This window comes from Sinocyclocheilus rhinocerous, unplaced genomic scaffold (genome assembly GCF_001515625.1).
Source record: "Sinocyclocheilus rhinocerous isolate Xijiao unplaced genomic scaffold, SAMN03320098_v1.1 scaffold557, whole genome shotgun sequence".
NCBI classification, from domain to species: domain Eukaryota; kingdom Metazoa; phylum Chordata; class Actinopteri; order Cypriniformes; family Cyprinidae; genus Sinocyclocheilus; species Sinocyclocheilus rhinocerous.
The window spans coordinates 208,616-222,153 of record NW_015633548.1 but is presented as its reverse complement, the minus strand read 5'-3'; the positions used below and the strand labels follow the sequence as shown (position 1 = coordinate 222,153).

General features: G+C 39.1%; 2 protein-coding genes across 5 annotated transcripts in view; both read left to right on the top strand.

Moving 5' to 3' along the window:
* Positions 1–4,446, top strand: part of LOC107744510 (RNA binding motif protein X-linked) — a 16,754-nt gene extending 12,308 nt beyond the window's left edge. For 2 of the 3 annotated variants that reach the window (XM_016558192.1, XM_016558191.1), the window contains exons 7-9: positions 1,356–1,490; positions 1,563–1,654; positions 2,246–2,685. In XM_016558192.1, the coding sequence (XP_016413678.1) occupies positions 1,356–1,490; positions 1,563–1,654; positions 2,246–2,556 (538 nt within the window). In that variant the 3' untranslated portion in view covers positions 2,557–2,685. Of the gene's footprint in view, positions 1–1,355; positions 1,491–1,562; positions 1,655–2,245; positions 2,686–4,120; positions 4,217–4,291 lie in introns of those variants that run through there. The other variant, XR_001640484.1, reaches the window with a different exon arrangement.
* Positions 4,447–4,508: 62 nt separating this feature from the next.
* The window catches only part of LOC107744508 (Rac/Cdc42 guanine nucleotide exchange factor (GEF) 6), a 35,406-nt gene continuing 26,376 nt past the window's right edge, over positions 4,509–13,538 (top strand). For both annotated transcript variants that reach the window (XM_016558190.1, XM_016558189.1), the window contains exons 1-3: positions 4,509–4,974; positions 6,373–6,456; positions 8,811–8,895. In XM_016558190.1, coding sequence (XP_016413676.1) covers positions 4,810–4,974; positions 6,373–6,456; positions 8,811–8,895 — 334 coding nt within the window. In that variant the 5' untranslated portion in view covers positions 4,509–4,809. The remainder of the gene's footprint in view (positions 4,975–6,372; positions 6,457–8,810; positions 8,896–13,538) is intronic.

The following is a 13,538-nucleotide window of genomic DNA, read 5'->3' as shown; positions in this document are numbered from 1 at the left end:
ACTGCTGTTCCTGAAACCACGCTTTCTTTCTTTGCGTGCACATTTGGGCGGTGTTATGCAAATCTTCCCACATTGTGATGTAGACATGTGGGGGCGTGTTAGAACGACTTTTTTCTGAACTTTTATAAAGAATATCTCTTTGGATTTGAGACTTTAGTCTTTGCAACTTTACAGATCTTCTTTATGCACCAAGAGCTTGTAACACTCCAAAGAGAAAGGAAAAATTGAAATCGCATCATATGACCCCTTTAAATTACCACTTAACGATAAAACAAATAGAAAACAAACTCTTTCATCATAATCTGTAAAGATGCACTTCTCTCTAAAAGCGTCTAATGAAGAGATGGCGAGTCAGGATAGTCATCTTAATCTTTGCATCTTATTAGTAAATAATTCAAATATCTCCTTACTATTTCTCTCTGACACATTCATGGTAATTACTTTTGCAGGGGCTTTGCGGCAAGCTTTAGCCTATTGCGTGCATTTGAACGCTGAACTCTTCAGCTGCGCTGACGGCACACATGCTGCTGCTGCTGGCAGGACACTAAACAGAGCCGCTCTTGACAGCACGGTCTCGTGTTGTTTCCACCAGGTCGGCTATTTTTTTTCATCACTAATTGATGTATGTCTAAAATATAAAAATTAGGAAAAGCCTAAAGCAAGCCTGAGGCCCGGCTCGCGTCTTAACTATGATGTGAAAATTGGCCCGAGGGGCGTAAAAAAAGTCTAAAAAAAGGGCTACGCCTATAGTAGGCTATATTGTTGGTGTAAAAAAAAAAAAACGAGCTGCTTTTATCCGCCATGTTAATCAGTAATTTTACACATGATAAAAACGTGCACTTAATTTGCTTGGAAAATACTTGCGAATACAGCAGTCATAAAAAAACTTACAGTAGCCCAGTCTAATAATAATTTTGTCTATTAAAAGTATTGCTCTTAACAGACCTGTGTTTTGTATCACTAGTGCAGTGTCCGCTCTCGAAGCATATAAGCCCTGCCCGCGTGAGGCACGCCGCTTCCGGCTCACGCTGTTAGTTTATTAAAAAGTTTATTAATTCTGAACGTGTCGCGTGTCCATATTGCACCAACATGCGACACAGCACTTCCTTGGGTCCGCAGCAACACACCTGCCACGCGTGAAGTCGATTGGATGAACGGTTCTCGACATAATAAAAATGCAAACAGACACGCAGAGATTCCTGCCTTTATTAGAGCGAAGAATATGTTCAGCCCCCTCCCTCCGAAGCTCGAAGCTCAAAAAATGGTATTCGGACCAGCCCTACTATGCAGGTGATTTAACACTAGACTAATAATCTTGTAGTATTCAGTGAAACTCACAAGCTGTTGTTTTACAGCTACTCCAGCCGTGACTACATGAGTTCACGGGACGGTCGAGACTATGCCCCGCCACCACGTGATTACCCATACCGGGAGTATTCGGGCCATTCCAGTTCTAGAGATGACTATGGGTCAGGATCCAGAGGTTACAGGTGTGTGAACATCCTAAAACGTGTGTGTGATGGCAGTTTAAGAATCCAGCCTAACGTCTCTTTGTTTCTTAGTGATCGAGATGGCTACGGTGGAGGACGAGAGCCCAGGGGTTACATGGATCGGCCCAGTTCAGGCTCCTATAGAGACCCTTACGACAGTTACGGTAAGATTAAACCTTTAGTGTGGTGAAAAGGGTTAAGGGGCTCCACTCAAACTGCCTGTTTCGCTCTGGAAAGGGCTGCCTCGTGTCATTGCCAAAAAGTGGAAACATCAAATGCGGCGTCTTTTCATCCAGAGTGTTCCATCCAATAAAAAAATCACACCAACAAGGAATCTTCCCCCCCCCCCCCCCCAAAAAAAAATGCACCAACAAGGAATCTCTTGCAAGCTGTTTTTTGCCCCCCAAAATGTTCCGGTAGCACTGTCCGAACAACCAACAGAGATCCAGTATCCAAACTACAATCTAAACGGAATTCAATCCAAACCAAGGAAAGTGCACTTACTCAACAGTGACGTGCCAAAGGGCTCTGAGTGCGCAATTGTCAACACTGCAGTTGGGTAGTTCAGGTATCTTAGGTTTAACTAGTCCCACCTGTAACTCGAGATCCAAATTTGTTCTGTCCTCATTTGGAAAGTTTCTAACATCTGAGCTAGTCGTGACACAATTTTAAGGAAAAGGGCACTTGACAACGCAGTATCTTGCAAAGAATGTTGAAGTTAATTTTGCCAATTACATGACCCATTGACCCTGCAGGTAACTCACGCAGCGCCCCACCCTCAAGGGGTCCCCCTCCGTCCTACAGTGGGAGTGGCGGAAGCAGTCGTTATGACGACTATGGCAGCAGTTCCCGGGATGGATATGGCAGTCGAGACAGTTATCCCAGCAGTCGGAGTGACCCGTACTCCACTAGTCGTGGTGACCGTCTGGGTAGGCAGGAGCGAGGGCCACCCCCTCCTCTTGAGAGAGGCTATCCTCGTGAATACAGCAGCTCGAGCCGTGGGCCGCCTCGGGGTGGTGGCCGCGGCGGTCGGGCAGATAGAGGAATGGCCCGGAACAGATACTGAGATGGACTTTGAGGAGAAAAAAATAAAAAGGAGAAATGATGGCTTCTCGTTGAAACGTTCAAAAGAATTTAAGATTCCAAAAAAAAGCGCCCTTTTAAACTCTGGACTTCGAGTTTCAGTTTCAAGCTGCCCCCCCCTCCTCTTGAGAGAGGCTACCCTCGTGAATACAGCAGCTCGAGCCGTGGGGCACCTCGAGGCGGCGGCCGAGGCAGCGGTCGGGCAGATAGAGGAATGGCCCGGAACAGATACTGAGATGGACTTTGAGGAGAAAAAAATAAAAAGGAGAAATGATGGCTTCTCGTTGAAACGTTCAAAAGAATTTAAGATTCCAAAAAAAAGCGCCCTTTTAAACTCTGGACTTCGAGTTTCAGTTTCAAGCTGTACTCAAACATGTGAAGGTTTTTATTATTTTTTTTATTATTATTTTTGTCCTTTTTAAATTCAGAGTTTCTTTTCTCTAGCCCACATCCCATTTAATGGTACCGTTGCAAATCTAAGTGTGTTCTTTTTGTATACTAGTGACTTGTTAAGCCTGCAATGCCCTAACATATGGCTTTCATTTACCAATAAAGTGTTTTTAATCAAAGATATTGAGCAGCGACACTCTATTCAAGAGAATTAGAAACGATGCATAAATATCCATTTACCTCTTCAGTTTTCCATGGTGAGCAACCCCAAATTCCACTTAATATAGAAGCAATGCAGAATATTCATGTAGGCATGATTGTTCACATTGTTGGGGACTGGGCAAATTTCACCTTTTTCCAAACTCTCTATGGGTGTAGTTTTCCTCAGTGCAAATGGATCCTTCATCACAAAGCCTAAACATTGACGCCTTGCATCGACCAATCCAAAGACAACCAAAATGCAAGAAACAAATCAGCACCACAGATAAAACCTGTCAACAGCTGGTAAGCAAAGCAAACCCTTTTGTTCTGGTATAAGTCAAGTCTCGGTGGTGTTATTTTGCAGTGTAATTTAGTCAAACATCGACTTGGTTGCCCTGGCTTTTTCAAATGCAATCTGAAACAATATAATTTCCAACATTATTAACAAAACCTCACTTCTGCCTTCAAAGGAGTCTATGATCCCTCTCCCCCACCACTGGATCACTTCAGTTTAGGAGGGCTTAGTCTCAGCCAGTTCTACTGTTGCACTAAAGGAGAAAATGTCTGGATTTTTTTTTCTGCCCCTTTCAAATGAGAAATGGCCCCTTTTTTTATAAAAAAAAAAAAAAAGGATGTTAAGATGAGTCTCCTCAATGGATCTATATCTACAGCCAAATGTAAGCCACATAGCTGCAAAACCTCTTGAAACCTCCCAGTGGAACCCTTTTGAAAATGTAGTAAAATTCACTTAGTATAAAAAAAAAAAAAGCCAGAACGCTCTCAAGCATGCCGTTTCTAACAAAGGAGACCACGTGGAGAAAGACAGCACCCCATCAACAAACCTGGAAAACCAATCAGTTTGGGTCATTTTAGTTATTTTGTAAAATTACATTTAAAATAATATTTGTCCCTTATGCTGCGCTACAACAGTTTGCTGATGGAAACTCTCATTGCAGGCTGAATGGGGGGAAAAGAGTTTGATGGTAATACCTCATTGCTGATCAGCACCTGTTGCCATTTGGAGATGCATGATGGTCTCAAGTAAGATGCAGGTATGTGTGAGTCCTTAAACCATTGCAAACTTATATTTGGTGTTTTCATGCAATTAATTACTTGTTTTCATCTAGATCCATCCAAGCTATTCAGGTTCTTTGGAGGCTGCAGTACATTGAGGCTCCTGATGTTTAGATGGGAGTCTTGGAGTGCTACAGATGAATTGCTCTTTTATTTGTTTTTATTTATTTATTTTGGCTTTTCAATAAACTATCATTTGAATTGAAATGAACTTATTTGTATATGTATCTTATTTAATTGCCACCGTAATAGTGCTGTATTTGTATGGGCATGTCTGTTTACTCTACGACAGGCTAATTTGATCTAAAAGCGCGGCTGAGCCATATGGAAAATTCTTGCGGCATTTTAAAGCAATCACAGTTCCTTTTGTGTCACTGATATGTCAAAGAGCCTTTATGTTGGTTATATGGCAGACGTCCACTGGAGAACTAAGTTGCCGGGCTGAATGGTCGCTGTAACGTCAGTGAAAAAGCAGAAGCGCGACGGATGTGGGTAGCATCTCAACACAAATAGTGAGAGCTGGCGCACCAAGGGTGCAGCTAAATCTGAAAGGCCCATTGAGCCTAAAACTATGAACCCCGAGGAGCAGACGGTTACGTGGCTAATAACATTAGGCGTGCTTAATTCACCCAAAAAGAATATCGCTGATCCGGAGGAATTTCTGAAAACATCTCTCAGAGATGGGGTCGTCCTGTGTAAGCTTGTGGAGCGAGTGCTGCCTGGAGCCATCTTAAAGGTAATCGATAATATGCACATGCATGTTTCCTTGATTAAATAGTCGCAGTCTAGTGAATTGATTATTTTCATAAATGTAAAAGTATCAGATAACAACCATGCGGAATTGACGGTGCACGATGCGTAATGCCTGATTACTCGCTGTTACAAGTAACACTTTGAGATGCACTGCATTTGGTAAAGATACATTACATTTTGAAACAATCTTAAGCAAAGAAAGTCTATTTATCTGTGTTTGTTTATTCAGGACACAATTTAATCGAGATAGAGAATCTGACTTCCTGTTACATTATAAATTGTTCCGCATTCTCACATTTTCAAAAAAAAAAAAAAAACCTGGTCGATCTTCACTTTAGTATAAAATACCAAGAGCATTTGTAAAGCAACTTTCTTTTCTCGTTTGTAAAAGCCATATTTAACTATATCAGTCAAATCTCTGATTGTCTGTCTGCATGCCTCTGCTGCTAACCAATCCAGCTCCACATTGGCAAATAAGGTCGTTATTAATAAGATAACCTAAGGTTTGCATTTTGATTTTCTACGGAATAAAATTCTGTTGAAATTAATTTAAACGCTCTAAATCCGTGCTTTGATCAAGGGGCGAAAACATAGAGCTCATTGAAAGTATAACGAATGTGCTTATCAATTCAACAACTTGTAGAAGTTTCTCTGTTTTATAAAGGGCTCATTTTAAGTCTTGGTTCTTGTCTTCCTCCCTTCATTTTTTCAGCCAATAGGTGTAAATTAATTAATTAATGCAAATTATATTTAAGTTCTAAATGACTTTTATTACGAGCTGAATTTTTGCTGCAAACAGACACATGGAATACAGTGCACAACGTTTTGGGGGGTCTTAAAAACGTAATAATCAACATTATGCGTCTATAGCTTTATTTGAACGTTTTATTTATGACATATGATATACCACGCCTGGATGTCCCGTCATGGACGTCAATGCGCAAAAAAATAGATTTTTGAGCCGGTTCTTTGAACGGAACTGTTCGAAAGATCGAAGGAACCGATTCGCGGAAATGAATCGGACTTGCCATCACTAGTAAACGGTCCAAGTAGAAACTTGCTGAGCAAACATCGTCACTTCCTCCAAAATATATTTTCCTGGTGCGATAGGGCCCGATGAGATCTAGCATAGATACTGGCTGTGTGTCTGTGTTACAGGACTAAGCTGACGCAAAGAAACATTTACTTAGTAAACTCAACGCCAAATACATTTAGCTTGCGACACTGGACAGCAGTGGCAGGGTACAATGTGGCTCACAGACTAGGTTGACATTTACTTCAGAAAACGAGATCTTGTTGATCTCAGGTGGTTCTGTGCGTTGCAGTGAGCTCGAAGCAAAGTTGAGATTATTTACATCGCCATTCTTCCATTGGTTTTCAGTATTCAACTGAACCCAGATGCGAAGCGGACTGCATTGCAAACATTCAAGAGTTTCTAAAAGGATGCCAGTCTCTAAAGGTTGAGGTAAGATAATTTTTCTATAAATTTCTGTGCATGAGTGAGCTGGGATCACACAAATGCAACGTTTTGCTAATGAAGGGTCATGCCTTTGAGAAAAACAGCTGAGTGTGTATTAATGTTTGGCCCGTAGGCTGAAGATATATCACTCTTTTAGGTAGAAGTACATTACAAAGAACCTAAATGTGTTCTATAGTGTATATGCATTAAAATACATTTCAGATTAAAGCTGTATTTATAAACATTGATTTTATGAAGGAATGATTTGCATAACATAGTCTTAATAATTTATATTAAGTATTTATGCAGAGTACTTCCTTCAGCCCATCTATTTTAGTTTAGCTCTCTCTGAGGACAGGCAAATAAATAGCAGGGTTTTGTTTTGGTTTTGCACATGTGATCTTAAAATATGCCAGTAAACAAGATTGCACATAATACTAGCTCTTTCGCTTGTGCATTTCATCTATTATGGTTATTACATGGTCCTGACCTGCAGCAGCATTACAGACCTCTCAAGAATATGGTCGGGAATTATAACTATCACAGTAAACATTGTCAGTCTGCAAGCTCTACACACAGACAAACCATGGTGCCACACCCTCTGCAATGACAGGTTTCTTGGACTAAAACTATGATCAAAATCTGGTTACAGAGTGGTAAACTGTTCATATATGGTGATCATGACTCATTATTGCCATGTTACTTGTTTATATGTAATGTTTGGCTTTGATTTTAATAATAGTAAGCTTGCTAATAGAATTGTGGTTTTGTTTGACCTTTATTGATATAGCTTCTCTTTTTATGGTCGAAACTCATTTGTAAGAGTATAAATTGAACATCTTGCCTCTGCTCTATTCAAAAGCCCAGTGGTTGACTAGCTTTTTTTAATAGTCTACAGATATGCGCTAATGCAGTTAAATGAGAGCAAATAAGATACACCAAAATTTCAGTATAAACAAACGTCTTTTACTTAGCGTTTGCTCAAAATTTAAAAACAGAAAATGTGGGCTATGCATGGACAATGCTCTCTGAATTTTAAGACTGACACCAGGCAGAGTGACCACTGGCATTCAGGCACAAGTAGTGGCCAATGCTAATGAATTAACAATATCTATGAATATCTGCTAAAGAAAATTGAATCAACTCAAGTTGCTAATATTAAAGTGTAATGCTGTGATCTTTGGCTAGACTAAGTCTCGCTCAGCACAGCAGCACAAATGATTGCTGTTCTCCCCTATCATTTGTGCTGATTCTGTAAAGCAGCAGAATGAACAAGAGCTTGACAAGGAGGGCTGAGGGTGAGAGTAGCTGGGAATAGGTGGTGATTTTATATATATCAACAAAAATTTTAACAAAATAATCATAGAAATGTATTTTTAAGAAAACTCCTGTCTCATTCTCTTTGAAAGGCCCAATGGGCATATGGTTGATGCAAGTCGTGTGACTAGACAGAGAAGCAAGTCGCATAACTTTCACTTCTGCTTTTAAATTAGCTGAAAACGAGAAGTATCGTAACACAATCTAAAGCTTGATATGAGCCTTGTTACATTTTTGATGAGAGAGAAATGCAAATAACAAATGTCCCAAAGCAAATGGTAAATGTATTCTTAAAACTGCACTGACTGTTCGTTTGGTTGCAGCCTCCATAGCAAAACAGTGCTCAGCAAATAAAGAAACAGATGCTTCTTGCATTGCTGTGTAAACGCTATTATGTTTTATTTAAAACATGAAACCGTATCCTAAGCAAGAAAGGGGATAGCTGTCTGTAGTACCCAGCGTCTGACAGGGCCTGCAGACCAAACGCCAAACCAGTATCTCAAAATGTGGGTCACACTGAGGTTTATTTTCCTAACCAGTGAAATTTTTTACCAGGGTTGTTTATAGGAGGGTTGATATGGTTCATTGATATGGATCATTGCATCGATCAAATGCGATGTTATATATCGATGGAGCATGCAAAAAATCTATAGGCTAAATCTTTTATGATAAATTTTCTATATTGTTTAAAAAACGAAAGTGTGTTTTTGTTGTGGATGTCCTAGTTTTCAGGGAGTTCAATTAAATGTTCATGTCATATTTTGTTTGCATTTTTAATAAAAATGTAAGTGGTTGTGTAAAATATGCACTTTATATCATGATATCAATATATTGAAACCTTATTGCGAATATCATGTTGCAAATGTCATATTGCTGGCTAAGATAATCTATGTCAGATCGTATCGTGCTGAAAATCCGATTTATACCTTTTTTTATGTATAGATAAAACCCGACTCTCTTCTGATTTCTGACCTACTTCTGCAGCTTCTGCTTCTGGCACTGTCTGTGGACAGTTTTTCTTGTTTGACTTGTCTTTCTTTTAGGGCTTTGATCCAGAAAGCTTATATACTGGGGAGAACTTCAACAAGGTTCTGTCGACACTCTCAGCAATAAACATCGCCACTCAAGGTAATTCATAATGTTACGGTCATATGTTCTTCACTTATATTCCATGTCCTTTCCTTGAGTACTGTAGGCATCAGCTTTGTCTTGTCATTGGTGAGTTTCCTCTCAAGTCACATTTATTTTTTATTGCGCTTTATACAATAGAGATAGTTTCAAAGCAGCTTCACAGTATTAAACAGAATCATTAATGCAAACATCAAAAATGAGGCAAATCCAAATTCTGCGATAAAGAAGTCGATGGTGTTCATTTATTCAGCTCCAGACAGTTCAGTGTTGGTTCAGTTCAATTCAATAGGCAAGGCAAGTTTATTTATATAGCACATTTCATACACAATGGTAATTCAAAGTGCTTTACATAAAAGGAAGTAAAATAATCATAAAAAATAATCACAACAATAAAACAAGGAATTTAATAACTTTTAAAATGATTTAAAGGGGTCCTATTATGCTCTTTTACAAAGTCTTGATTTTGTTTTGGGGGTGTACTAGAACATGCTCTCATGCTTGGTGGGGCCGCTTTGTGATATCACAAAGCCCGGAAACCAACGCTGTAGTCCAAATGAGCCGTTCGTTGTAGTTCTTGAAAAGGGATTTTTTTAAAACGAAATATCTCCCTTTGGAGTGGACTTTGATATTTGTAACTTTCTAGATCTTTTTTATGCCCAAACATACACACTACACACTGACTAAAATTTAAAAAGTGAAAAAGCATAGTAAGACCCCTTTAAAATTTGATTTAAAATGAATTTAAAACAGTTAACAATAGGAAATCATTATATATAAAACAGTGCAATCAGTTCGGACGTAGCACAGTGCTCATTCAATAAATGCACAGCTAAACGGATGTGTTTTGAGTAGGGCTGGGCAAAAAAATCGATTTTTCGATTAATCGAAGATTTGATTAACGTGAATCTTATCATTAGTCTTCTCCACTAGATGTCACCCTTATTTACCTTGCGCGATGTTACAACAGAAAGCCTGTCATTCATTCACCACTTATCATGGCCATACGTGTGATTCGCAGGTGAAATGCTATAGTAATACTACAAATCTGCGGAAGCATTTGATATCACGCATAAGGCGCCATGATTTCCGCAATCTATGAATGGCGGATGGCACGGCGCACTGTTTTGTTTACTACACATTAGGGCTGCACGATAAATCGCATATAAACGAGGACTAGTACTTTAAAATCAATCCTAAATATAACTGGAAGCCAGTGTAAGGACCTGAGGACTGGTGTGACATGCTCAGATTTTCTGGTTGTTGTCGGAATCCTGGCAGTAGCGTTCTGGATGAGCTGCAGCTGTCTAATGGTCTTCTTGGGAAGGTCGGTGTGGAGACCATTACAATAGTCCACCCTGCTGGTGATAAAGGCATGAACAAGTTTCTCCAAGTCTTGACTGGAAACCAAACATCTAATTCTTGCAATGTTTTTGATATGATAATATGCTGATTTAGTTACTGCTTTGACATGACTACTGAAACTAAGGTCTGTCTCCAGAATCACACCAAGATTCTTGACTTGATTTTTAGTTGTTTGACCCCTAGAGTCAAGGTATGCATTCACCTTGACAACTTCATCTTTGTTTCCTGTAGTCATTTGGGGATAAGGTTGGGTATCATCAGTGTGATAGGCAATTTGGTTCTTTCTCATTATTTGACTTAGTGGGAGCATATACAGGCTAAACAAGAGTGGTGCAAGAATTGAGCCTTGTGGGACTTCGCATGTCATGGACTTCCACTTAGACTACTTAGACGTCCACTATGCTCTCCAGCTCTAAGCTGTGATGCGGTCGGAAACCAGATTGAAAATTGTCCAGGTATCCATTTGAGTTTAAGTAGTTGTTCAGCCGATTTAAAAACTACCTTTTCAAAAATCTTGCCTATAAAAGTAAGATTTGATATTGGTCTATAGTTGCTCAATATGGTGTTATCAAGATTTATCTTTTTCAGAAGGGGCTTAACAACTGCAGTTTTCAGGGACCGACCCAGTTTTCCAGTCTCTCTAGTAGTATGTTATGATCGACAGTGTCAAACGCAGCACTGAGATCTAGTAGTACCAGCACTGATATTTTGCCAGATTCAGAATTTAAGCGAATATCATTTATTATCTTAATGAGTGCTGTCTCTGTGCTGTGATGCGGTCGGAAATCAGATTGAAAATTGTCCAGGTATCCATTTGAGTTTAAGTAGTTGTTCAGCTGATTAAAAACTACTTTTACAATAATCTTGCCTATAAAAGGAAGATTTGATATTGGTCTATAGTTGCTCAATATGGTGTTATCAAGATTTCTCTTTTTCAGAAGGGGTTTAACAACTGCAGTTTTCAGGGAGTTTGGAAAAGTCCCAGAAAGAATTGAGGCGTTCACCACTTCTAAGAGATCTGCTTCTAAACAGTTAAGCACACTTTTGAAAAAAGATGTGGGAAGTGTGTCAAGATAGCAGGTTGATGATTTAAGGTGCTGTACTATTTCTTCCAAACTTTTGCTGTCAATTGCTTTAAAAACAGACATAGTAACTTCTTTTTGAAATTGCGGTCGAATCGGTCTGACCTCTGCATAACTTGAGGATGTGTTAATCGTCTTTCTGATATTATTGATCTTCTCAGAAAAGGAAGCAAACTCATTGCATTTGCTGGCGGAGAGCATTTCACTGGGAATCTGACTTGGGGGGGGTTGTCAGTCTCTCAACAGTAGCAAAAAGAGTACGAGTGTTTAAGTTACTGTTTAAAAGGTTTGAGAAGAATGACTGTCTAGCTTTGCCTAGTTCCACATTGAAAGCTCAACAAAGGCTGGAGAGTATTTTGGAGGCCTGTAAATAATGATAAACAGAATGCGTGGAGCATTGATAGACATCTTTAAATAGAGCAGCTACACCTCCACCTAAACCTCTCCTAACAGCTCTGCAGACACTTACAAAAGTAAAGTTATTTACTGTTTCATTGAGGATTGTTGCACTGCAGCTATCTTCTAGCCATGTTTAATTTAGAAACATAAAATCCAGGTTGTTTGTGGTTATTAAGTCATTGATCAGAAATGATTTATTTTTTAGTGAGCGAATGTTTAAAAATGCTAACTTGATGGTACTACTTTGTGTCTTTACAGCAATCTTAGTTTGATGCATAATAGGCCGCAGATTAGATGGGTCAGCCGTACAGCTTGAAAAGGCCTTAGACTTTCTATCACGTGATAAAACCGAAATAGAAAAAGCTACAGGCACACTGGGTTCCTGCTTGTGTAAAGTTCATTCATTATAAAACAAGTTTAGTTCAGCAGTAACCAGCTCTGCTGAAGACAGTAGTGTTGTTATTCTGCCTGAGTCAGTTCAATGTTGATTCCATTCAGTTCAATAACAGTGTTGATGTTGCAAAATTCATCAATTATTTATAAATTGGATTAAGCAGAAGAAAATAAAACAGAAGACAAAATCAAGGAGAAACCAGACTCAGTCTGGGGACCAGTTTTTCTCTGGTCCATATAGCCTAAATTTGTTAACACCAAGTGGCAGTCATGTTAACACGGACAGTCTTAACACATGCTGTAGTGTGCAGGACGTTTTTAGAAAATTAGCTCCTGATGGTCACTTATGAACTACAAAGAATGTCTCTGTTTACAAGCAGGATCGTAGGCACTCAATAATCACTCAGTGTTATGGCTTTAGTGGAAATGAGCCATATCTTTCTTGTTGCGTGTTCCCTTAGGACCTGTTGCAACAACTGTCCTTCTTCATCCCACTAGCATCAACAAGTTTTGTTTTTCTAAGTAGGTATAATGATTCGATTCTAAAGTGGTTAAGTAAATGTATTTTAGTTCCATTATCAGTTGAAGTTCATTTTTAGAAGCCTGCGAATATGGAAGGGATGGATATCACATGCCCATGCAAGTTTATCTCAGTGAAATGCACAGTAGGCCTTTTAATGTGCAGTAAACATGAGATACAAATCGCATTTTTCTCAGGATGGGGATGACTGACCTCTTGTATTTTCTCTGTGAACGTCAAAAGGTGATTTGTCTGGGGTCGTACCTGCATCTGTGTCTTTCAGCTGCAGCTGCTCTCTACTACTGGAGGCAACAGACAGTTGCTTTTTGTAGGGCCTGTTCAGGCGGCTGACTGCATCTGCATAAGCATGCGGAATCCATGAGGCATGTAGTTATTCTCAGGTTTTGCTTCCTTGTCATGTTTCCCACAGCTCCTTGTGGCTGTTGCTTTTAGAGGAGAGTGTGTCCTCCTTGTTATTGCACAAGTCTTCCTTAAGTCCCACAGGACTGCTTCACAACAGTTTTACACTTCAACAATATTTATATCTATACACACACACCATTCTAATGGTTGGGTCAGTAAGAATTTTTTTTTTTTTTTGAAAGAAGTCTCACTCAGGCTGCTTTTATTGGATCAAAATAGTTAAAACAGTAATTTTTTTAAATATTATTGCAATTCAAAATAAACATTTTCTATGTTTTCTCTTTCAGTGTTAGATGATTTTTCAGAAATCATTCTAATATACTGATTTGGTTCTCAAGAATTCTTATTATTATCAATGTTGAAAACAGTTGCGCTGCTCAATATTTTTGTGGAAGCCATGATACATTTTTAAAAGGAAATCTTTAAAGTGCCCCTATTATGCCTTTTCGAATATTACCTTT